General features: G+C 37.6%; 1 protein-coding gene across 1 annotated transcript; it reads right to left on the bottom strand.

Annotated features, from left to right (window-relative positions):
* Positions 1-282: 282 nt before the first annotated feature.
* On the bottom strand, positions 283-23,972 carry npc1 (Niemann-Pick disease, type C1). Its single transcript, XM_084119210.1, has 25 exons — positions 23,808-23,972; positions 19,910-20,038; positions 18,270-18,376; positions 17,889-18,052; positions 16,227-16,394; positions 15,773-16,022; positions 14,810-14,895; positions 13,973-14,340; positions 12,752-12,978; positions 11,997-12,097; positions 11,248-11,350; positions 10,914-11,103; positions 8,720-8,902; positions 8,393-8,507; positions 8,155-8,282; positions 7,402-7,536; positions 7,115-7,204; positions 6,820-7,010; positions 6,381-6,496; positions 5,610-5,739; positions 4,896-5,096; positions 3,126-3,357; positions 2,683-2,796; positions 2,428-2,590; positions 283-1,528 (listed from the first exon to the last, which is right to left on the bottom strand). The coding sequence occupies exons 1-25, from the start codon at positions 23,913-23,915 to the stop codon at positions 1,449-1,451; spliced, it is 3,879 nt and encodes a 1,292-aa protein (XP_083975336.1). The 5' UTR covers positions 23,916-23,972; the 3' UTR covers positions 283-1,448.
* Positions 23,973-24,913: the final 941 nt, after the last annotated feature.

The raw sequence follows: 24,913 nt of genomic DNA, 5'->3' as shown, positions 1-24,913 counted from the left end.
ATGTTTGTCAGTATGTCAGCACATAAAGTCAGCATGAAATGGAGGTTGCGATTGTCTTTGTTGTCACTAATACATCCTTTTAAAATAAACTGCATCTTTCTGTAAAAAAAAGAAAGAAAATAATTGTCAATTTTTATTTCATGGTGACTTTATTGGCATTTAATAAAAATAAAAAAAACTCTGAATGCTATTTACAATTAAATGAAAAAAGTCTTCATTTGTGTCATTTTCTTAAGTATGTCTTTGGGTGGACACAAGCGCAAACAAATTAAACAATCTCCATTTATTACAAATTAGTATATACTTTATTTCAAAAATTCTTCAAATCAAGGACTGTTCCCCCATAAAACACACACTTCAGACTGTTACATTCATGAAGCACACATAATCCTTTTTTTATTTTTTATTTTTACTATGGATAAGTTTTCATAAATGCTGTCAACTCCTGCCAGTGGAAATGTTTCTTGGAACATCATATCATACCCACAGTCCACATCAATCCCAACTTATCTTCATAAAAAAATAACCATTTATTAGTACGCCAACACATTTGTGCCTCAGATATACTTTGATTCAATAGTGTTCTCCCAACCACATGCATGAGGTACCAAACCTGTTTAGCAGCTTTCCTGAGGAACGTGAGTTTAAACCAAACTGCGATGCCAAGTGTGCACTTGTGCTTTGGTTAAATAAACCTCAGTTTAGCCTAGTGGCTCAAGTCACAACATTAATGCTAGCACTCCCTTTCTTAGCATGTCAATGCTAACAGTGCAGAACTTTGTAAGTAAACATTAAAAAAAAAACAAGTCATGTCTATTATGTCCCACTGCAACCCATTTTCCCAACTTAGTTAATTAGCTAAGACTAAAGTTGTTTTACTGCCTGACCACAGTTCTGGTAGCGCTAGCAGAGAACTGCTAGCCGCTTGTGTAACATGTTCTTGTCATAGCATCACAATACATCAAGAGATTGTCCATCGTGGCTCACTGTCGACAGTTCTTTCATTATTTGTGAATTTGACAGTAATTAAATGAAATATGCTAACAAAAAATGAAAAAGAATTCACACAAATAAATAAAAATGATTAGTTATACACATTTATACAAACAAACAAAAACGTTGCCCTCTTGTTACTTTCGTCTCCTTTGTTGTCTAGGTTGGTTTACCACAATGACTGCAGCGTTACATGTGGTTACAGCTTGTTTTGGATGTTTACACACATTTAAGGAAATGACTGGTGTCTCTCCCACATACCGACTCTCCTTACTGTACCATTTCAATACTGAAAGGATCTTCCAAGTCTGTCCTTCAGAGTTTAGGTTTCTTTGGTGGATGTTGAAAGGGAAAGCTTCTGAACACCCAGAGGAGAGTCCTGAGTTCAGTCTGCCGAAGTGTGTTGCTATGAGTGTATCATGGAAATGTAAAGCTGTCGTTCAGCGTCCCAGCCGTTAGTAGATGAGCCGCTCTCTCTCTGAACCCACTACCCTGTTGCGAGCAGCCATTGCTTTCGCTTTATTTACAGACGGGCCTGTGAGAAGAACGAACCTTTTTAGAACTTCTTTCGTCAAAACAAATACATTTTTCATCATGTTAATTCATTTATTCACACAAAGCTTATCATTTGGTTCAGAAGGCTTCAGGAATCTAGGGCCCTATGAAATTATTAAAATAATTTTTTCTAACATTTTATTTGTTCTGGATTCAGCTATTTTTCATTAGAATTTTTCTCTATTCAGTTTAAATGGTTAAATTCATTTTTTGTACTCTAAAAGCTGGTTTAATTACTTAAAATCATGAAACTTCTACAATTTAACAAATTATTAAAAGACAAATCCTTTAGTTTTAAAATCCTTTTCCCACCTAAATTTGTCACACACACTTTAAAATGTAATACTTAAAAAGCTTGTATAAATCAACTGAATTCACACTTTTCACAAATTATTTATACAATAATATAGCACTAAGAAATGTTTTATTTCAGAAATGAAATGGTTAATTTAAATTGTTTTGCATTTATGATTTAATACTAATGTATTCTCAAAAACGGTGGTAATGAAATCAAGGAATAAAACATTACATTTTAAAAGACTAAATCAAATTGCTAAAAAATAAATGGGATTGTAAAATTTTCATTTGATTTAACAAACAAAGTGATGCACAACAGAGGTTTACTGTTACAGTTAAAACATGGAAGTTGTGTAAAATCCTTTAAGCTTTAATAATTGTATTATTATCATAATTATTAATATTATTACTATTACTTGTAGAAGTACATTCCTCTGTACAATAGTAACAATATTAATAGTCAATTTCTTCAAGTTAAACCGAACTTTTATTTTGACGGGTTGTCTGAGTTCCTGTTAGTTTCAATATTGTGTGAACGACTCCTTTGCGACAAATTGTGAATGTTAAAACGTTGTGATTTACCTGCATAACTGAGTAACACCGGCAGGAAGATGAGGCCGTGAGTGGCTCCTAGCAGGACTATTGCAAGGTACATGCGGAAGTAGAAAATCTGGAAGATCTGGGATTTGGACAGGGCGAGAATCAGGATCCCACCAAATTTAGTGAGGGTGATGCCGCTAAACACCTGCGGATCCAGATCAGCCTGTTAGAAGGTGCTTCATTGCACTCATCGTGTAGTTTGTGTATGTTTGTGTAGCAGTAGGTCACATGACTCACAGAGCTGCCCATGTGTGCCAGCGCCTCCTCCGCCCGCTCCACCCTCGAGCTCCTCGTACTGACAGAGAAAGCCCTCACTATATGACTGCAGAACTCCACGGATATGCCACAACTCTGCAAAAAACAACAATAGCCCAGGCATTTCTCCATAAATAATTACGTGTGCAGAGTTGTAATGGTATTTGTTGAAGGTGATTTTAAGGTGTTAGTACTTACATGTGCAATTACATTGTGACTATGAGTAATATTAATTAACTACATGTACTTACTATAGGGTTAGGGTAGGATTAGGTTGAGGGTTAGTTGCATGTAATTATGCATAATTTACTGTTATTACTATGGTAAGTACATGTAACATATGTAACAATAGTGGGTTCCAGTCACAAAACTTCAACAGACGTGTTTTAGCAATCCCACAAAACACTCTTCCTTTGTTCACTCACCATGACAAGGTTGACCAATGAGACGGCGTTGAGGCTGATGCTCCACAGCCACATGACTCCGAACATGTTGACCAGGATCATGGCAATGGTGAAGGACACCAGCACTGCCGACCACAGCTCGAAGCCCAAGAGCACCGTCGACACCACAAAGATGGCCAACAGTGACACACCAAGGTTGAAGGCAGTGTCGTGGACGATAGTGAGGTACTGTTCATAGAAGACGTAGAATATACTGTCCATGGGGGAAAAAAAGGAATGAACAAATGAGGCAGGAGCTATGATGATCGAGTTAATTACTTATGCTAATTTGCCCTGTTTAGTAAATATGGCCCTGAGAGCGCAATCCCAAAAAGTGCTGATGGGCTGACGACGCACAAATTGAAGAACACAGACGCAGCCGGATCGTTTCCATAATGGCCAACACAATCTATTAAGAGCAGAGTAAATTAGCGTCTGGTTTAAGACATGCTTTATGGCTGTTAAATAATGGCACAAATACCAGTAAATTGACTAGCGCAAACCTTTAAAGTTCATTTAAAGTCCCCCTGTAGTCAATCATTATATCCCTTAAAACTCATCTTTGATCACCAAAATGACATTTAAAAAAGTTTCCTTTAAAAAAAATTCTTCTGCCTTAAAATAGCTTGGCTGTAACTCTACACCCTTCCCTTGCCTCATTTAGTATACGTGGTTCTATGAATATGCAAATTAGCCCCACCTCCACTCACACCAGCTCAGAGATCCACTCATTGGCGATCACACGTTGACCTGATTGGTTATAGGGTGTAACAATACATTGATATGGATCGATGAAACATCTAACGATACGATGCCACACGTAAAATATCGATATACGGTACCTTTATTTTGACACTTTCAAAATAAACTTTTTTCCACATCCTCACGTAACGACCATCTACGCATTTTCGTTTACTCACCATACTGTCTGCCGGTGTGTCTTTATAACGTTAATCTCCTCATCTGAAATAGACGGCTGACAAGACTGACTGAACCCTAAATACGCTGTGTCACAAAAGCCGGTATTGTCCACTGTCAAGGCATCGCGAGTTCATGTTTTACAGCAGAAACCGACAAGACACCAACACCACACAGACATATAAACAACATTAAAAACTTGATTTTCACCACAGGGGGACTTTAAATACTCTCCTCCCATAAATTTAGCATCTGAAAGGGAAACTCCTATAAATGCACACGCACAAATAACCCTGTCCACGCTTTTCAGCACTAATTTTTCACTGCGTGTCTTCAGTAAATCCTGACAGTAGTTTAACGCCAAAAGAGGGTTTGCGTTGGCGCAAGCTGTTAGTATATTTGGCTCTAAATGTGATAGACAACTGACAATCCTAGTATTATTACATAACAACAAATGGTGAGGCCTAAAAAAAAGGGCAGCCCTACATAGCTGACCCTAATGAGGACGACACACCTGTTTGCATTCAGAGAGTTTTAGGTTTATGATACATTTGCACAATTTCACCACGCTTTATGGGTCACTAAGGATGATTTTTGCTTTCCAGAACATTCCATGTGACTTTGACTCTGCTGCTCTTTTTAAGCATTTGTTTTGATAGTTAAAGTGTACGGATCCTTATTTCAGACCAGCACGGATCTCTTTTCAAGTTTGCCTGAAGCCAGGGCTCAACAGTATGGATGGTTTAGCCTGGTGACACCTGCACAAATGCAATGCATCTTGGGTAGACTTAAATGACAGAGCAAGACATCATCTCATGCTCAAGGTGCGTTTACCTATAAGGGAAGACACGGTAACTCTTGTCATGCGGTGTGATGGCCTGTGTGATGTTGTCCGTAAGCTCTCGCACCATCTTCATGGCGTCGATGTAGTCAGCTGATGTTTTTAAGATGGTGTGATAGCTCATGAAGTATGTGGCGCCTACGTCAGTGTCGTTCTCTTTCAGATCCACAGCAGTGCTGTACGCGGCATGACCGCTGCGCAGGAAAGAAAAGGAGTTATTACTCACAACAGGGTTTCCAAAGCTTTTCTCTTCAAGAGAATAATTTAAAATAATAAAGTCTTTCACAGAAAAAGAATGAAAGACCATTTCATTTTGGTAATTAAAAACAAATGTTTTTACAGTGAAGAATCAAATACTGCAGATGCAGCAGTCTCAGTGGACAAAAACACCTGAATGTTTAAAAAAAATATGTACTGGATATTTCACACAAGTATGAAGTGAATATACAGTTGTGTATGTGAAAATCCAGTTTACTGCTATACAAAACACTTAAATTATTTGCCAATTGTGCAAAACTTTGTTACTCAGCTTACTGACAAAACCCAATGCACCCTAAACCCTGAAAATCGCATACAATCAGCCAATCACGGTTTGCGATTTCAGCAAAAACGTAAGTTTTTGTGTACAATATACATCAGATGGTCGCTAAACGGATGGTGGACATGTGCTGGATGGCAAATCTGCTCATAGAAAAATGTAAACTTACCCTTTTCCACACTTGATATTCGGGTTGTCCGAGAGAAACATGGGGAGGAAGTGCATGAATTCGGTACCATTAGGCCTCTGTTTCCCACTAGAGGTCATAGGTCTGCAGTGAACGCAGCTCTTATCCACAACTGACGGGGAGAAAAAAACAGGAACAACATGAAGGCGAGTAAGGCTGAGTTCACACTTGGCAGGTTTGGTGTGATTGCTCTGTTAGTGAAGCCTGACGTCGCCATACTCAGATTCTAGTCAGAATGTGAGTCTGATACTGCTCCATTGGGCTGTGATTATGGGGCGTGTTTCAACCGAACCAGGAAAGAAAATGCCTTTGCACTCAATTGGATAGACCGAAAACCAATCAGAGCAACGGAGAAACCACAACGACCACAGGCTTTTCATTGCTCCCCATCTTCTTAGCAACCATCGGGGCCAGCAGATAAATTAAACTTTTGCCAAATCCCATAGGAAGGACGGCAAAAACATCTTTCCGATCGACAAATGCCTTGAACTACAAGTGTGAACGACAAAATTACAATTTTTGGGGTGAACTATCCATTTAAAAATCACAATTTGATACTAAAAATGCTTTGATTGTGAGGATACATGTACATATATCATGACAAACAATTCCCATCGAAATCTATTTGCAAAGAGTGAGTGCAAAGACCCAAGAACAGTGTGATCTGTACAGTGGAATCTGATGTCAAAAGCATAAAGGTCCTCCGGTGCAGTGGAGGTCAAGGCTCTGTTGATTCGCTGGATAATGGTTTACCTGAAGCGTTGCAGAAAGCTCCTGTTGCGTTATAATATCTGCAGCAGGACGACTGCGGCTTCACCCAGTCAAAGTAGTCATCCAGCCAGGACGATGGGACGTTGCTGATCTTAGTACTGAAATTGTGACACAGGATATTACAATATTGATCTGACAGAGGTGATTCATACACTGAAAGCAGTTAGTAAATTCAGAAACTTTCTGGGAATTTCCTACACTTAAAGGGAACTAAAAAAATAAAGCAAAAAACTATTAATAAATAAAGCAAAAATACACACATATATGCATATACATACACACACACACAATTTATTTCAGCTTGTTGCCAAGGCATTTAGGTTAACTTGATGTGCTAAAATATGAATAAAATGATAATAAAACAACACTGGTGTACTGAAACTTCTTCCTCACTGAAAAGGAGTCAAAAAGTGTCACTCACTAGTTATGCAAGAGAGAAGCGGCATAAATTTGCTGGACTAGAGAGTCGTTGTTGCAGCCGACTCCACCACACACCGCGTTCTGGCCCTCCGATGTTTTGTAGTCATGTCCATCCTCTACCACAAAGTAAACGGGCGGCCCGGTGTGCAGGTACTCACTCAGATTCCTAAAGTAATCCAGCATATAGGAGTCCTGCGACAGGGAGACCGGGACGATTTATGTTCAATCAGGCTCTTCAGAATGCAAATGTGTGCTAAAGGTCTGTCAACAATGTGAAGAATGGTATATATACGTACATCAGGCATGGACAGCGTCTGCTCAAGTCCAATCTCCACTTTATTGACAACGGCTATACTAAATGACAGCATTCCCACAAACACAGCAACCTGTAGATGAGAATCAGAAAACTGAACTGGAGGATGAACTCTATTTGTACATCATTGCCATGTTTAGCTAAACTGGTAGACCAATGTCATGGGTTCAATTCCCACAAAACGCATACAGATAAAATGTATACCTTGAACCAAAAGTATGATAATACATTATAATACATAATAATATTATATTGTCGCTTTACACCTACCACCAGCGGGCGCACCCAATCCTTTAAGATGAAAGGAGCGTATATCTTCTTAAAGAAACGGAACAGACAACCTTCGGATTTCTCTTGTGGTCCATCAGACAACTTTACACAGCACAATATATCCGTCCGATTCGCCTGGGGGAAAAACAAAAACATAAGTTGAATATCTTAAAGCATCTTCAATCTTTATCAGACCATTCATACTCGCATATCGATTAAAAAAAAATGCTGCTTAAAAATATAATGATATAAAAAGCTAATCATGCTACTTTCAAAAAAAGTTTGCTACTTGACAAATCGGTTGCTGTGAATTAGCATTTTATTTTCAAATCCACTTCATTATTTTACATTATGTTTCTAGTCACCAAGGATGATAACTACTAAAAACTGCTCTAAATATAAAAGAACCGCAGAGTTCACACCACAAATATAACGATAACAGCCAAGAGAAACGATATCATTGAAACTAGGGCTGCAACTAACGATTATTTTGATAATCGATTAATCGGACGATTATTTTTACGATTAATCGGTTTATGTACTTATATTTTAGTTTTGCCCATTTTTTCCCCAAGTAAATTATTAACAAAGGGTCTTTATCATTCAACATAGACTTTTATGTCTTTCCGCCTGTCACGTGTGACATTTCCAACGTCACTTGAGAGGTTGTGAACTCAACCGTCTTGGGGTGAACTACTCCTTTAATTCTCTATTCTCCCACAGCTAGAACTGGTGTGACCTTTGACCTCTCACCTCTTGTCTCTGGATGTCCAGGCCCAGCAGAGACACAAAGCAGCTGATCTGCAGGAGGAAGTCAATGAAGACGGCTAGACCAGCGAACAGAGAGAACGTCCTCACCGCAGGCATTGTGGACAGAGCACCTGTGGACATGGAAACACAGAAACTATAGGCATCTGGAAAGGGAAATGAGAATCAAACGATCCAACGATCATTCGTAAGTAATAAAGGAGTTAATTGCAGGTCGACATACCTAAAAAGAAAGCAACTGTCTCGGAGAACGAAGAGAGGAACATGCTGGGAGCCACCTCTCCTAGGATACGGCCAATCTGCTGATGAAGCTCTTCCTCCGCCATCCGCTCATCTCTCTGAAGAAAACAAAAATCTATTATGAAGGCAAACAATCTAAACCTTCAACAACCTTACGAATGATGAAGTGGAACCAAACTTTTTAGGAACTAAAAATGCTCGCCCGAGTTATTTTAAGTGCAAGAAGTCAACTGACATCAACAAAACAACCACAGGACTTCTCAATGTGTCACGCTTGAGCTAACATCTGTAAAGACATCACCACACACACCTGGTAGGTTTGCACAATGATGAAGATGTTGTCCACACCCACGGCCAGCACGAGGAAGGGAATGACCTCGATGACGATGAGCGTGAGGGGGATGCCGATGTAGCTGAAGATACCCAGAGAACACGCCACTGAACTCAACACGATCAGGATACCAGCGATACCCAGAGAGATCTTGGAGTCCACCTGTACCACACATTCAAATGCAGTATTTCAAATAAAATGATGAGAACATGCAAAGTCTGTCTAATGACAGCACTCACATGAGCGAAAGAACAGCCAAAGAAAAGAGAAAATATAGATCTGTACTTCAATAAGGGTTTTCAAAATTGAAACGGCCAACCGTGGGTCATTTTAAACCCAGGGTAAAATTGCTTCATGGTTTACATTGCTCATAATTAACCCAGGGTTAACAATTAATCCTGGGTATTTATTAACTGACGTTCCACACTGTACATTCCTAAACCCTGGGTTAATATTCTTATTTTGTGGTGTCAGTGTCATTGAATGGATCACTTGACCGGCTAACCCCGCTTTAAAAATTACAAAGTGTGAAACGTTTCTCTACCCGGGGTTAAAAGCAAAGAACAACGAAAACCTGGGATTAAAGGATTAGTACACTTTAGAATAAAAATTTCCTCATGATTTACTCACCCCCACTTCATCCAAGATATTCTTGGAATCTTTCTTTCTTCAGTCGAAAAGAAATTAAGGTTTTTGAGGAAAACATTCCAGGATTTTTCTCCATATAGTGGACTTCAATGTGAACCAAAGGGTTAATGGTCCAAATTGCAGTTTTAGTGCAGCTTTAAAGATCTCTACATGATCCCAGCCGAGGAATAAGGGTCTTATCTAGCAAAAACTGTCATTTTCTAAAAAAAATACAAATATATATACTTTAACCACAAATGCTCGTCTTGCACTAGCTTGTTATGCGCTTGTTATGCGCCACATTATGTAATCATGTTGAAAGGTCACGCATGACGTAGGCGGAAGTACCGACCTAGTGTTTACAAAGCAAATGTGCAAAGACTAAGTCAAACGCCCTTTACAAAAAATAAATAAATAAATGGAAAAACAACGATGTTGGACGATTTTGAAGTTGGAGGAGAAAATTAGATGGAGTTTTTCGCCCTATCCTACGTTTTCCACCTACATCAGTTTACCTTTCGAACGTGATTACGTAATGCGTGAAGTCGTGGACGTGCAAGACGAGCATTTGTGGTGAAACAGTATAGATATTTTTAGTTTATTTTTTAGAAAATGACCGATCGTGTAGAGCCCTTTAAAGCTGCATTGAAACTGCAATCTGGACCCTGGTTGGACCCCATTGAAGTCCACTATATGGAGAAAAATCCTGGAATGTTTTCCTCAAAAACCTTAATTTCTTTTTGACTGAAGAAAGAAAGACATGAACATCTTGGATGACGTGGGGGTGAGTAAATTATCAGGAAATTTTAATTCTGAAGTGAACATAATTCTGAAGTGCAATATGAAAAAATTTGCTATGTGGCAAAGTATTAGCTAAGGGAAATTTATTACTTATATTAAAGTGTCACTGTCTGAAGATTAAAAAGTTAAAGTTTTGTGGTATATTCGGAATTGTATGAAGAAATACAAAGTTTTAAAGCCCTGATATACTTCAAGAAAAGAACAAACTGGCGTGAGATCATTTTGGAAAAAAAAAAGAGTTAATTTAGAATTCGTTTAGGCAGTTCGAAACAGCTTGCCAACGTGAGCTTCCCGCTAAACATGAACACACTGGAGAGCAGCTTTATAGGAGAAAATGAAGATAGCGACACCGACACAGTTTTTCAAGTTTAATACTGTAAAGCTGCTCGCGTACAAGCAGAAGTCTGTTGTACAAAGTGCTGTATAAACCAAAATAGCGTGACTTGACTGAAGAGCTGAATTGCAGAGCTGGTGCAAACATTTCCACACCACTATGATCAGATTGTTTTTTCACCAATGTCATTGTGCGTTTATTTTGTTATTGAGGGGTAAGTGTGCAGCACTTATTTCTAGATTCATCTAAACGCCGTTATCGGCAGTGTGGGGGGTGTCGGGATGATCGCTAACAGTTCATCTCTGCAAAATTTCAAATTCTTTTTACCTCTAAGAACGGAAAAAAGTTTGAGTATATCGGGGCCTTTAGACTTAAAGCCACACGCAGAATGGAGAGTCATGAGGATCTTACCAGCAGGGTCCGGCAGTTATTAAGGTGTCCCAGAGCCAGCGAGATGTAGACGAACATGATGACGTAGCTGATCACGATGGTGGTGACATCACTGCTGCTCTCGCGGTCGATCTCATCCTCGATGCTGCGCTCAGAGCTGAACGAGATGATCAGGTTGGGGTTACTATAGTTCTTCACAAAGTCGATAAACCTGTGGAGGAATGAATAAAGTTACTCCTAAATGCTTGTTATATCTTTTGTAAGCAGTAGTTGTCATTCTAGATCAGATCATTTATTTTATTTTTTTTCATAAATAATCACCTATTCATAAGATTTACTAACTTAACACACTTACACTTTCTCCCACGCCAAAGCTTTGCCTAATTTTTCAGTGTCGTTCAGGTAGTTGTTGACTGGAAAGGTGATCACTAGAGCTGTGGCATTGTTGTAAGCGTTGTCTTTATATGAAAAAGGACAAAACAGAAACAAAAATTATCTACTGTAGATGCACATACAGTAGATTCAGGTGTCGTTGCGTCACTCGGCTGTACACGCTGCAAAGTTTCGTTAGTGACAACCGCATTAAAACGAGGGACTGAATCTGAAATTGCAATGTTTGATATAGTGATTACCACAGCAATGGACGGGACAAAGAAATCTGGTATGTCAAAATAGATCTGTGCAATAGACCTGCCAGACCTTTGTTTTTCATTTCATTACTAACTTATTTGATCTTTTTAATGCAATTTTTACTTAATGTAACAATATTTGAAGGCTACATGCTTGTTGTTACTCAATTAAAAGCATTAATAATTAACTAATTTCATTTATTTAATATTATTTTCAAACAGTAAAATAAAAACAATAGTTACAGTACAACAGCTGTTGCTATGGTACCGAAAATCTGTCTTTGGTTCACTGCAGTTTTAAGGAGAAAATACTCAATGGTGTTGACTTGTGAATTTGCACATGGTTTGTCTTAAAAACACCACATAGACATATCATTTCCCACATAAATATATAACAACATTAAAAGCTGGATTTTCACCACATGGGGGACTTTAAGATCACAAATGTCTTTGTGTTCAGTCCTGTCAAACTCACCCTCAAATCCACCAAGAACAAGCCAGGGGAAAACTGGGCCTCCATATGTACCCATGCAGGGGTCATGAAAGTGGCCCGTGTCATCCAGGGCCGTGGGAGAACTAGGACCGAAAGCAAAAGATAAGAAAGCCTGAGTAAAACTCTAAATTCGTCAGAGAAAAAAAAAAAAAAAGAAAGGGTGGAGTTTAGTGTTTTGGGAGTTTATTCAATGTTCAAAGTTTAATGGAAACAAATGCATTATAAATCATAATAGAGTGTTGCAGGGATGGTGTAATTTCGTAGGGCAAATCCCAGAAACAAGTTAGCATTATAGCACTTCTGGTTTTCACAGCCTCGTGTGTTTATAATCGCACTCTTGCAAACTATTCCAACTCAACCTTTCAGGGAAAATGTTAAGGACTGAAAGAGTTGTCTGACGCTTAATAATGGCGACGCTGAAGTTGTGTGACCGCAGTGTAGTTCGTTTATAGCCTACGTTTAGCTTTTTACTTCTTCCGATTGCATTTACGCTTCAAAATTCATTAAAGTTGTGTTCATTTGTGAAGATAATCATAATGAACAAAACATTAAGAATAATCAACTTTTGTTGGTCACAGAGCTTATTTTCTGCAATAATCCAAAAGCCTATCGTTTTCGTCGAGGGAAACAGGGTGATGCTATTCAGAGTTGACCTACCAAAGTACATCACTGCAGCGCTCCATCAATCAAAACAAACAAACAAACAAACCAAAAAACAAACAAACAGAAAAGCTCACCTGACACAATACAGAAAATGAGTGTGGTAGTCAAAGTAGACTTGGAACTCGTCAGCAAGCAAATGATCCAGGACTTCATGGCTGTTCTGGTAGTAGTTTAACACACTCAGGATGGTACAGTTGTCATTGTACGGAGCCAGTGGAGAAACACAGATGTCTTGAAGAGTCACTGTCTCTCCTTTATATTCAGCTTTTAGATTTGTTATTTCTGTCTGGAGATCCAACACCTACATGGAAACAGAGGAGAGGAGAACACAGAAAAAACAGTTGAGTATGGTAGAGCGAAAATACTAAAAATATTAACAAAACATCAAATCTCCAAGGCACTCGCTCAAATTTCACACACGTAACTTAAAAAAAAAAAACCTACTGTTTTTAAAACACTTAAGCCACACTTAGATTTTAACATCAAATCTACTCAAGTGGCTTTCAAGTTATACTTGATTGGTCAGATATTTTCATTTTTCCTAACATTCACCATCATCAATGGGACTGTATGGTTTACCTTACACACTAGAGCCGCACAATTCTGGATAAACTGAAATTTAAAATAGAGATCACCGTTCTGAATAGACGACTAAAAATAACGTAATTTAGTAGAGGTTCTGACAAAATATTAATTGCTGCAATCCATTTAAAAATATTTGAATTATCTGAATTATTATGTAAAAAAAAAATCTGTTTGATTGAACGATTCAATGACTCACTCATAAAGTTTTCACTTGTTTCATTACTGGATTTTTTTTTAAAGAATCTCTTGAATGAATAATTCAGTGGCAAATACATTTTTAACAGTCACTTGTCGCCACCTACTGGTGCAACGATGAAATTCATACAATCTTAATTTGAAGCGTCAAGTTACTTTCAAAAGGTGATTCTCTATTCTGATCGCTTTCGTAGACATCAGTTTATATCTGAACTATACATTTTTCCCCCAGTACTTCTGTGATCATTTAAATTATTGTAAGACAGAAATTATGATACTGTATGATTTCCGCAAAGCCGTTTCATACCGAAACATGACAACTGCGCTCTCCGGCTCAGCGGAAGTGCAGGCGCAAATCTGAATGTTCGCTGTGATCGTACTTGTCAAAGGTTTAATAGCCACAGTTGACGAATCGTCATTGAGGAATAAGATGGCGTGAGTGTTTGAATCGAGATCGCAATCTTTTAACGATTAATCATGCAGCTCTATAAACACAGTACTACTTGTTGACTTGCCTGATGGAGGAGTGATATGTTCAGCATGGGGGAGAAGTAGATGACTGGTCCAGACTGGGGTGAAAAGGAGCCCGGATTATCCCACGTGGTGGTGATGATGAGCTGCTCAGTGCGGAAAAATGGCCCAAAGTGCTGGTCGAAATAGTCCTTCTCCTGCCTGGCCCTGCTGCTGGGAGACGACCAGAGCTCCACCGGGTTGGTGGTGATGCGCATGTAGGACAGTCCTGCTGAGCAGATGGACACCAGCACCACGCTGGTCAGGATCACAGTTAAGGGCTGTCGGACACACAGGGAGCCCCACCTGCTGAAGATAACACGCAGCAGGTTCTCGAAACGCTCGCCCAACGTCTCGCAGCAAGTAGCTTCATCTGAGAAATAAGGACCACATTCAGTGAGGACTGGGGACTGAAGGAAACGTGTTATTTTGTGAGAACTGATCATTTTTTTAATGTTAAAGGTGATGTGTGCACCACTTGTACACACAAAATTCAATTGCAATAATAATAGGCTGTGACAAAACAATACAAAGCCGACTAATGGCTTAAATATATGGGCTCATGTACCTCTCTCATTCGACACGAATCCAAATGTTTCCATGGTTGTGATGTAACATTTAATTGCTAACCTATTAATTCTTCTGCAAACAACGCTTTGTGCTTCACTAGTGTCGTATTATTCACGTAAAACAGCATTCACACAAAAAAAATTTAATAAAAGTGTTTTGGGAGTAACACCACGGTGGGGCAGTTGTCAAGTTGACGTTAATAATAAAGTTTAGAGAATAAATAAAATACTTTAGAATAATTTATTTTAATAATAAAATAATTATTTACATACCCACAAAATCTGTGCCATCAGAGTTCACGGAGTAGGCCTGGTTGCTGTCAAGAATAGGGCCATATTCAGATGTGACCATCCTCCGTCTGTAATTAGATAAACAAAAAATGAATCAATAAATAAATGAATAAGCCAATAAAACAAACAAATACAGACAACAAAACAAACAAACCTGGACTGATAGGTGTGCAGTTACTTTTTATGGAAAGTCATGCTTTTCATTACCGATAACATCACGGTTTTCTCAAGAGTGGAGATTATATAAATATAAATATATATATAAAAATAGACTAAATTAATAACTTTTTTTTACAACAAAAATGAACCATCACTGAACTTACCTAAGCTTGACTATGACTCTATATTTTCTTCTAGAAACAAACTTTACAATCTGCAAAATGCATTACTTTACTAGTTACTTGAAAAAGTAATCCGATTATGTAACTCGCGCAGAGGTGTAAAGCCCAGGTTCAGAAAGTAAAAGTCCTCCTCAGTATTTTGTTCCAATCACCTGGATTTGCTAATTCAGCCAGGAGAACCAATCAGCTGCTGAGTTCAAGGGTGGAATAAACATTATGGCAGGACTTCTACTTTCTGACCCCTGGACTATACACCTCTGAACTCGCGTTACTTATAATGCGTGACTGACACTGTTAGTGACTAATAATTACCAGGAATGGGAATCAGCAGAGACCTGGCAACACTATATCATACTGATATGTCTGGGTCATGATTATATCGTGATTTTTTTATGTTCAGTTTGCAGCATACAAAACTGTGATATGTTGACTTTTACTCGCTGGTTTCCCTTTTGTCAGCATTGGACTTTGGTGCTTTAAGCAATTGAGTTTTGGTTAAAACAATATCACTGGGTGTGTTGTTTTGTGTTTTATCATGCAAATAAACCCTTCTGGCAATGTCAGATTGTTTTGAGGAACTGTCCCTCACAAATCTGTAACTTGCCTGTAACACCATGCTCCCAGCACGACTCCAAAGAAGATGAAGAGGAAGGCTATATAAGAGCACCACATGATGAGGGTCATGGCGTCCAGGCCGAGGATGGTCCAGGGGGGAAGGAGCGGAGGAGGCACGGGTGTGGGACCACACGCTTTACTGCAGTCCTGACAGGAGCAGGGCCCTGAGCCGTCATCCAGAGACTGCGTGCAGTTAAACGTCCTGTTGCTCATGGGAGTCATGCTCATGACGGGTGCATCTGGGAACACCAAACATTTTCAACACCGAAATCAATCTTGAGAATATAAGCTTCATGGATGCAAAACAGATTTTGAGTAACAATATATGAGTTTGAAAGCAATAAAATTAGTGGATTACTTCAAGTAACAATGCTGAAGCTTATAGAGAGGTTTTATGAGTTGAAACTCATTAGGAAATCTTGTGATCCTGAAAGTGCTTGTACCTGAGAAAACCGGGTCGATAGCAAAGGGGGCTTGGCCATTGTTGATGTCGAACATGTACTTGATCCAGTTTTGGGGAGTGCACTCGCTGGCATCTCGCCCGCACAGCAGACTGAGGGCTTTGACGTTGGTGGAGGGAGCCTGGACGTCACTGCAGGCGTTATACATGGCTGTAGAGAGACGTCAAATAAATGAATATCATATTGGTTACCTACTAGATTTTATACAACATTTAGTTACAGTACTCTAATTTGATTGGCCGAATAATTTAATATAACAGTAATGGGACATTTCTGTCCCACTTATACTTCACTGTATTACATTGTATCACTTCACTAGCGTTCATGGCGTCCCAGAACAGAGTACCGGTATTGAGTGATGCAGAGTGCAAATAAAGCAGAGTTTTGTATTTATGCCTGAAGCGAAGAGCATGTTTTATGAAAGTCAGAGCGTTGGTGTTTTATCTCGCTCCAGGTCAGGATCGAGCGAGGCATCTTTCACCATCGAGCAGAAATAGACATCCAGAGTGACCACAGAATGCTTTGAAATGTAAATGAACTGGAATAAACAAGTCCTGATATGATCTGATTTTAAGACTGGACAAATCAGAACACCACATATACATGTATGCCAATTTATTCTGGATGCCTATTTATTATATAATAATAATAATATTAATAAGAAGAATCATCATCTTATCCACAATTAAGTATTTTATTATTATTAATTATTTTTGTTATTATTAATATTAAATCAAATAATATTATAATAAATAGTATATATTATTATTAGTAGTATCAGTAGTATGGAAAAATACTAATTATATACTAATATATAAATACTAATTTTATCCACAATTATTATTATTAATGTGTAATAATAATATCAACAATAAGTATTTGACATGATTAATATTAACATAATTATAAATTATTATCATTATTATTATTATTAGTAGTAGTAGTTGTATGTAAATACTACTAATAATAATTTTATCCACAGTTAATTATTATTATTAACAAATAATATTTTCCACAATAAGTATTATTATTGAAATACTACTACTACCACAAATAATAATAATAAATATAATATTTTTTTGAAAAAGGATTATTATTATTATAACTATTAGTAGTAGCATTAGTAGTATGGAAATAATACTAATTATTCTAATACATAAATACAAATTGTATCCACAATTATTATTATATTTATTAATTTATAATAATAATTAATAATTATCTGTTAATATTAATAACATCAAAAATACTTATTCATTGTTGATAGGATTATCATTATTCTTAGTAGTATGTAAATACTACTACTACTAATTGTATTAACAAATAATAATGCTAATCTTTTCCACAATAAGAATTATTGAAATACTAATAATAATAATACAAAAAAATGCCCAAAATGAATTATTATTATTAATAATAATAATAATAACCGATATATTGTACAACCTTAATCTGAGAATTTCACTGAGAAATACTTAGTAGATGGTTTTCTAATGTGTGTTTTAAAAGCAGTTTAGGACCCATTGTCAGAGATGAGGACTACAGTAAGTGTTCTCATTGATCAGGACTGTTGACCATTTCTGAATCAAGGGCTTTACTGAAGTCAGTCCCGTTCTGATGTTATGGGCATATTCTGTTCCTCACCATTGGCAAAGGTCTGGCTGATGTAATAGGACACCTCAAGCACATTGGTTTTGTTTTGCTCCGGGTCTGGAGAGAACTGTGTGGCCTTGACGAACTGGCTCTGTCTGGGACTGCAGGTGAGCTCGCAGAACAGGGTCATGAAGTTGAAGAAACATGCTGGACACCTGGCACACAAAAACAGGGACAAGTTCAAGCTGCATATTATATTACTGCCATAAACTGGGCAACTCTCCCAATGTAAACTGTGTCAAGCAAGTACATGTTTGGTTTCAACTGAAAACGTGACTTGGATTAATCAATAATCTTCTTGTGACTCAATAATGGGCCGATTCACAAAATGCCTACTGTCTCTGTATCTTCATAGAGGCATTTCAGCCATACCTGGACAGGTACTGAAGGGGGATCTGGATGTTGCTCTTCAGAGTAGTGAGCTGTTGGGTGTCACAGCAAACCCTGTTGTCCCCATAGACCAGCCCAGGACAGAGCTCCTGAAAAAAAATATATAAAGATTAGTTCAAACAAATGTAGGACTTTAAACTAAACTTGCTGTATGCTTAAAAGACCCTTATTTTTTTTCTAATAAACTTTTCCAAAACATAAATAAAATATATATTTTTATAAGATCTTTAACAGTAAAAGAAAAAGAAAAACATGTAATAATGAACAAAAAATAATGAAATTTGTCTGCCAAAAAAAAAAAAAAAAAAAAAAAAAAAAAAGCACAGCAAAAGTAAAACATGCTGATGCATCACGAGAATGAGAATACCAGCAAAAAGTTCTATACTAAATAGAATACTAAAGGTAAAATGTGACCTGGACATATTTTTGTGATATTTAGCATGAATCATTGCTTTTGATGACAATTCCATTCAATTTTATATTTGTTTCTTTGCTAACCGTTTGCCCGGGAAACGGAAGACAGAAGTGTTTACGATGGTCTAAAAAACAGCCACTCTTTCTAGCAATTTGCTTAATGCTGATGTTGTTGTAGAAATGAAACTTCTCATAGCGTGTTCATGCAAAAGGAAGCTAATAAGTCCACTGAAGCGTTGCCTACTGTGGACTACAGGGCTTTAGGGTTTCCTACGCTTTAAAGTACAGGAAATGCCAAGCGTGACGGTCTCCCACGTCTGAACAGCGACTGATCAAACCACATCGATTCAAACCTTGGTCTTCATTCACACAGCATGCGTCACTGTGTGGTTTGACATGTGAGATAATAGGAAGAAGCCCTTTTGAAATGTCAAACTAAAGCCATATTAAAGGATTTATACAAAAAAAAACAATAATCTCTGTTAGGCATGTCACAAATTTTGTTCTGACAATAAATTGTCAAATAAATAATTGCAATGAATTATTAAATTGTCTGTTTTGCTCCTGTCACTTACAGTGCAAGCATGTTTTAACACACTGCTAACATGGTTTAACACACTGCTAACATGTTTTAACACACTGCTAACATGTTTTAACACACTGCTAACATGTTTTAACACACTGCTAACATGGTTTAACACACTGCTAACATGGTTTAACACACTGCTAACATGGTTTAACACACTGCTAACATGGTTTAACACACTGCTAACTTGGTTTAACACACTGCTAACATGGTTTAACACACTGCTAACATGGTTTAACACACTGCTAACATGGTTTAACACACTGCTAAGTAAGGGATAATGTATAGCGAGGCGGTTGTTATAGCGAATAACAACCCCCGCGTCGGGGTCTTGATTCAGCCTGAAGGGGTTGTTATTCGCTATAACAACCGCCTCGCTATACATTATCCCGCTTATTACATGGCTACCTACAAAATAAATAATTTGACAAAATATTGATTTAAAAAGGAGTTTATTGATTTAAAAACGATTGTATTGCTTCCGCTAAAGAAAATAGTCCGTTCCGCGTCCATAGCAACGCTCTGTTTTTCATGGCAACGGTGTGTTATACTTCGCAGCGGTCTGATATCAAGAAATAACAGACCACATTCTACATTGGAATTCAAGTGAAGGTCCTCTTACCTGTAGCAGTTCCAGTCCTTCATCAGGTAAAGGTTTAGGAGGGCCTGTGTAATTGCAGTTTAACTTCTTCTCCTCTACTGCAGTGGAGTTTCCACATTCTCCATACCAGATACAGTGCTGGCCATGCACCTGGGCGGACATTGGGAACAATAGTTTAGGAATAACAATTTATAAACACAGTCATAAACACAGTATTTATTAATCTTTCAGATCATCATCATCTGCTCTGAGCATCGGTTCGGCATGATACGCAACCACTGATGTTTAAAATGAAATGTTCCTCAAAATCAGGTTTCTTCCCCTTTTCAGTTTTATTTGTGGGGATACTTTCAAGATAACAAGATATTTCACTTTATTTGGTGCAACAAAAAATAATCCCTCCAATAAACCCGCCAAGACTGTAACCACGTCACTCATCGTGAACGAGTCTCACTGAAACCATGGAAGGTGTGCATTCCTCAGCTATTTCGTCAGTTTTGCAGTCATGTGACTAGAATTCAGCAGAACCGCGTCTCCACCCAGGCTGAACTTCTGACTGATGTATAATCAAACTGACATAGTGGCATTTAGACTGAGGAACTGTCAAGCTTTTGTTGTGCTGAGGCTGAATCTGGAAACAAAAGAGCGTGACTTGACTGTGCATGTACGCAGGAAACTTTGGAAACAGCCGAGTCATCATATATTTTTCCCCCGTTTGCTCTGTTGTGCTGGACGATACAAGGACAACCTTATGACTCACTTATTGACATGAAACTATGAGTAGGCTGGGCCGAAGAAATTCAGATAATTCACATGTGAAATCCCCTACAAAACAAAGATCTCCCAAAAAACCTAGCCTAGCCTAGTCTGTTTGTTTTTTCTTCAAAACTGGTCCGAACTTTTTAAAGCCAGTTACATAAAAAGATAGACCATTCTCTGATCACCTCTTGTCTAACTGTTAGTTGGTCGAACTAGTTCTTAAGACACAGTCTTAACATAGCGGCTAAGTTTACGCAGCTGATCATCCTATCAGTGACTGATAAGAAACAGACTGAACTTCTTAGTCATACGACTGAGATAAAAAAGCGTCATAACAGCCAAGCCCAAGTATTCTATTGTTGGAATGGAATACCTCCAGGTCACTAATAAACTTAATTTAGAAGTGTGCATAAATAAACCCTTACTTGTCTGACAAGTGGTAATGGACCAATATATCTCAGGCTGATTAGTCACATGATAATTAGCCATTTTGAAATGAATGGTATTGAAAAAAACTAAATAAGTTTGGTAAAATCTGAAGTGCTCTGAAATCTAACAAGTGCTTTTGTCAGTAACAATAGGTTCTATTTTCGAATATTTTAGTGAATACTGTTGATATAATGTGAAATAAATGCACATTTTTGCTATCATTACATTATATTTTTACTTTTAATGTGGCTGAAATTGATTAAAAATATAATAATGTCAACAAATGTCAATTCCAAAACACAAATAGTAGAATTTTTTTTTTTAAAGTGTCAAAAAAATATTTGGGATTTTCAGAAATGGCTACATTTAAGACATGTGTTATGCAAATATGGTTATGATGGGAGGACAGCTCAAATTTAAAAACATTTGTATTTAAAAAAATGAAAAAATGAGAGTATAATACAAATCTGCATTGCCATTATTCATCAAATAATGTGCCTGTAGTATTATATGACAGCATCGGACTCTCTCTCTCTTACACACACTTTTTTTTTTTGGTCATCTTGAACAGTGGGCGCGTTGCAATATTGAGGTCTAATTGGTTATTCACTGATATTTATAATTCATTAATTATCAGTAGATAATTTCATTATTTAATAGATAATTTCATTATTTAATTTGCATAAGTTTTGCATATACACAGCACTGCTCATCTAACAGGGATGGTAAGGGCGAAGCTGGATTTACATAGAGGATGCTTCTTGTCTTTTTTTTTCCAACAAGGGGGATGCAGAGACAATATCTGTATGGTCTTGTCATGGACTCAGACTCGAGTAAGCTGGTCTCGACTGCAACACTGAAAATATGAGCTGAAAATCAATCAGTTTTTTTATTTATTTTTTGTCCAGTGCTTATTTTAGCGCAGGTCTTTCAGTATAATTTCGACAGACCACAGGTATTTTTAGATAAGAAGTGAAAGTGTCAGAATGAAGAAGTTACACAAACTGTAGGCTTTGAAGCTTTACAAACTGAGAAACAACTAGAAAGAATGTAGATATTATTTAATATTTAGACAGAAGGAAACAAGGACATCACTAGGCCCTTTTAAAGGGGGGCTTCAGGCCCTAAACTTCCACCTAGCCCCCCAAAAAATGTGTGATTAGCTGCGTAATCTGTACACGAATTCGTGATCGCCTCAGTCCCCATTAAAACTCCTGTGAAAACTCTTTTCGGATTATGGATTATTGTGGATGATGTAGCGTTAGATTAACCTGCAGTTGTGTAGAGAAATGATAAAAAGATACTGCAAAAATGATTTGTTGGTGTAACATAAAAATGCAAGTAGCCTTAACCTGGTTGCCTTAAAATTGTGCGTTCATTTAAACTAAAAAATTTGAGTTAGCCTAATACAAAGAAAGAGATTAGTTTAATCAACAGAAAAGGTATGCTAACAAATCATGAAAATTACAGCCTGGGTTTTAATTTCACTTTGAATTTTAGAAGAGGCATATTGATAGATGAATGTGCTGTTATTATTAACAATAGCAATATGGTTTAATACAGGGCAGATTGAACATAATGCCAATCTAGACAATTACACTAATATGAGGTTTGTGTATTCTACATGAATATTAATGAATATGATCAGTTTAGTAAAAAAAAAATATTACCATTGAAATCCTAAAATTAGAATTAGGAAATAGGACAAATGAGCTCAACTAGGATCACTTGGTTACCAAACACTCGTGATGTTTGTCTCAGGTTACTAAGGGAGAAATTATATTCTGACTCACTGTCACAAGCAAGAGTCAAAAGATCCGATATAAGAAAAGAAAAAAACCGTCTTGAAAGTTGATTTGAATGTTTCATATTTGGTGTGAAACATGAATTGTGTTAAACAAACAGTGGCTGCACATGCTAGAGAATGCGACCTTTGAACCAACATGAGATTAGACAGTTGTTTTGGACTACATCCCAACAAACACACAAGCAGGGAGCTCGAAATGAAAATGCCCATGTTTCTTTGAAGGAAATGCTAAATGAAAGCAAGAGCACTTGAACTTGGGACTTAGACAGGTAATCCCCTTTCTGCATCTATTTCTAGTCGACGTGAAAGAGTGGTTGTCTCTCAAAACCTAGTGAGCTAACGTTACCCACCTAGACAGCATTTTCGTGTATCACAGGATATATATAGTAAATCCGAAGGCCAAAACAATGCTGTCTACACAGGTGACTCTCTAGGTTTTGGGACACATCCATCCATCATCATCCAGTGTGTCGTAACGCAAACTCGAGCCATCAATCAGCTTAACGGCTCTCTTCCCTTCCTTTAAAAAACAGCATGACCGCGTTTCTAGTCAACTAAACGCTGATCTTGCAGGTTAGATCATCATGTGCTCTTGTGTAAATCTGAAAGGACTGACAGATGATTCTTATGATGCAGACAAATCATATTTCCTCTGTCCATAAGCTTCGAATGGAGTTTAACTAACGTTAACGTTAGATGAAAAGAGCCCGTTTCGTTCTTCCAACGACAAAAATACATTTCCTACTAGTAAAACCAGGGCTTTTGACTTCAACAATACGCATCATTTCTTTCTGGGATTTGACCAGACGTGATCTGCCAACTCTTGGAAACTGTCTGGCTATTTGAAGTTTGTGCTAGGCTACAAATTACGTATACAAGTTACAGCCACAATAACATAAACAAACAGCGCGTCGTCACACTTACCCACTGTGATAATAAAATTATGGCCCATAAAAGACAGAAAATCTGTTTTCCCCCCGGCAGAGGCATTGCTCCTCTGACTCCAGAGCTCTTCTCTAGAGAAACTCTCATCTGTTGGGCTGAAGCTCAAGCTTTCTTATTTGCTTCCTGTTATCAAACGCCTTCTTCTGAGTGAGTGTGCGCGCGGGGTTTAGTGTTGCTGCCCCCTGCCGGCCGAGAGTGTGTCACACAGCACAAAGGCTGGGCGTGTTCATGTTGTGACGACGACGTGGCTCATGAATATTCATTAGTTACGTGACGCTCGTCAAGTTGATTGGCTGAAAGGCAAACGTGACGACTGAACGCGTGAGCTTGACTATATTAATATTCATGAGCCGGGGACAAATAGAGGTTGAGCGTGTCCACCATAGGGTATCCACCCTTAAAATTAAAATGTAATAACTCAAGTAAATTGCTAGCTGACTTTACATAATTTTTTCTTGTTCTTTTAGGTATCATAATAAATGTGTGCTTTGCAAAGAAAGTACTTTTTCTTTCTTTCTTTCTCTTTTTCCACAATGGCAGTCATATGGTCACATGATGAACTTGCTTCTTTCAACTCAGCCACAAAAAATGTATTCTCTTAAAGGCACACTTCACCCAAAAATGAAAATTTTGTCAATGTGCTCCAAACCTGTATGTATTTCTTTCTTCTGTTGAACGCAAAATAATATATTTTGAACAGTTGATGGGCCTTATTTAGCCTACTTCCATAGTATTTTTCCTCCCATACTATGGAAATCAATTACCGTCAACTGACTGACATTCTTCAAAATATCTTCTTTTGTGTTCAGCAGAAGAAAAAAATCATACATGTTAGGAACAACTTGAGGGTGAGTAAATTATGACAGAATTTTCATTTTTTGGTGAACTAAACCATTTAACTTGTTCACACATTTGTGATCATAAAAGCAGGTGTTTTGCATACTGTCTCGGTTTAGTTCTTGTAAATGATTAGAATTAATGATTAAAACAGCTTTGATTGAATTAGCCCTGATTAGATGGCAAGTAAAACACACCTGATTGCATCATGTACAGATCACCTATTATAAAAAGAAGTCTTTATTGAA

The sequence above is a fragment of the Abramis brama genome, assembly GCF_963993115.1.
Source record: "Abramis brama genome assembly, chromosome: 7".
Lineage (NCBI taxonomy): Eukaryota > Metazoa > Chordata > Actinopteri > Cypriniformes > Leuciscidae > Abramis > Abramis brama.
Note: the sequence above shows the minus strand (reverse complement) of the source record. Positions and strands in the feature narration are given on the sequence as shown.

Excerpts from the sequence above, each read along its gene's own strand:
- npc1 (XM_084119210.1), bottom strand. The coding sequence starts at position 23,915 with ATGAGAGTTTCTCTAGAGAAGAGCTCTGGAGTCAGAGGAGCAATGCCT. Across the intron at positions 12,098-12,751 it reads CATTTTCTGTATTGTGTCAG|TTCTCCCACGGCCCTGGATG; the intron begins GTGAGCTTTTCT and ends TTTCGGTCCTAG. Across the intron at positions 7,011-7,114 it reads AGACGCTGTCCATGCCTGAT|GACTCCTATATGCTGGATTA; the intron begins GTACGTATATAT and ends TCCCTGTCGCAG.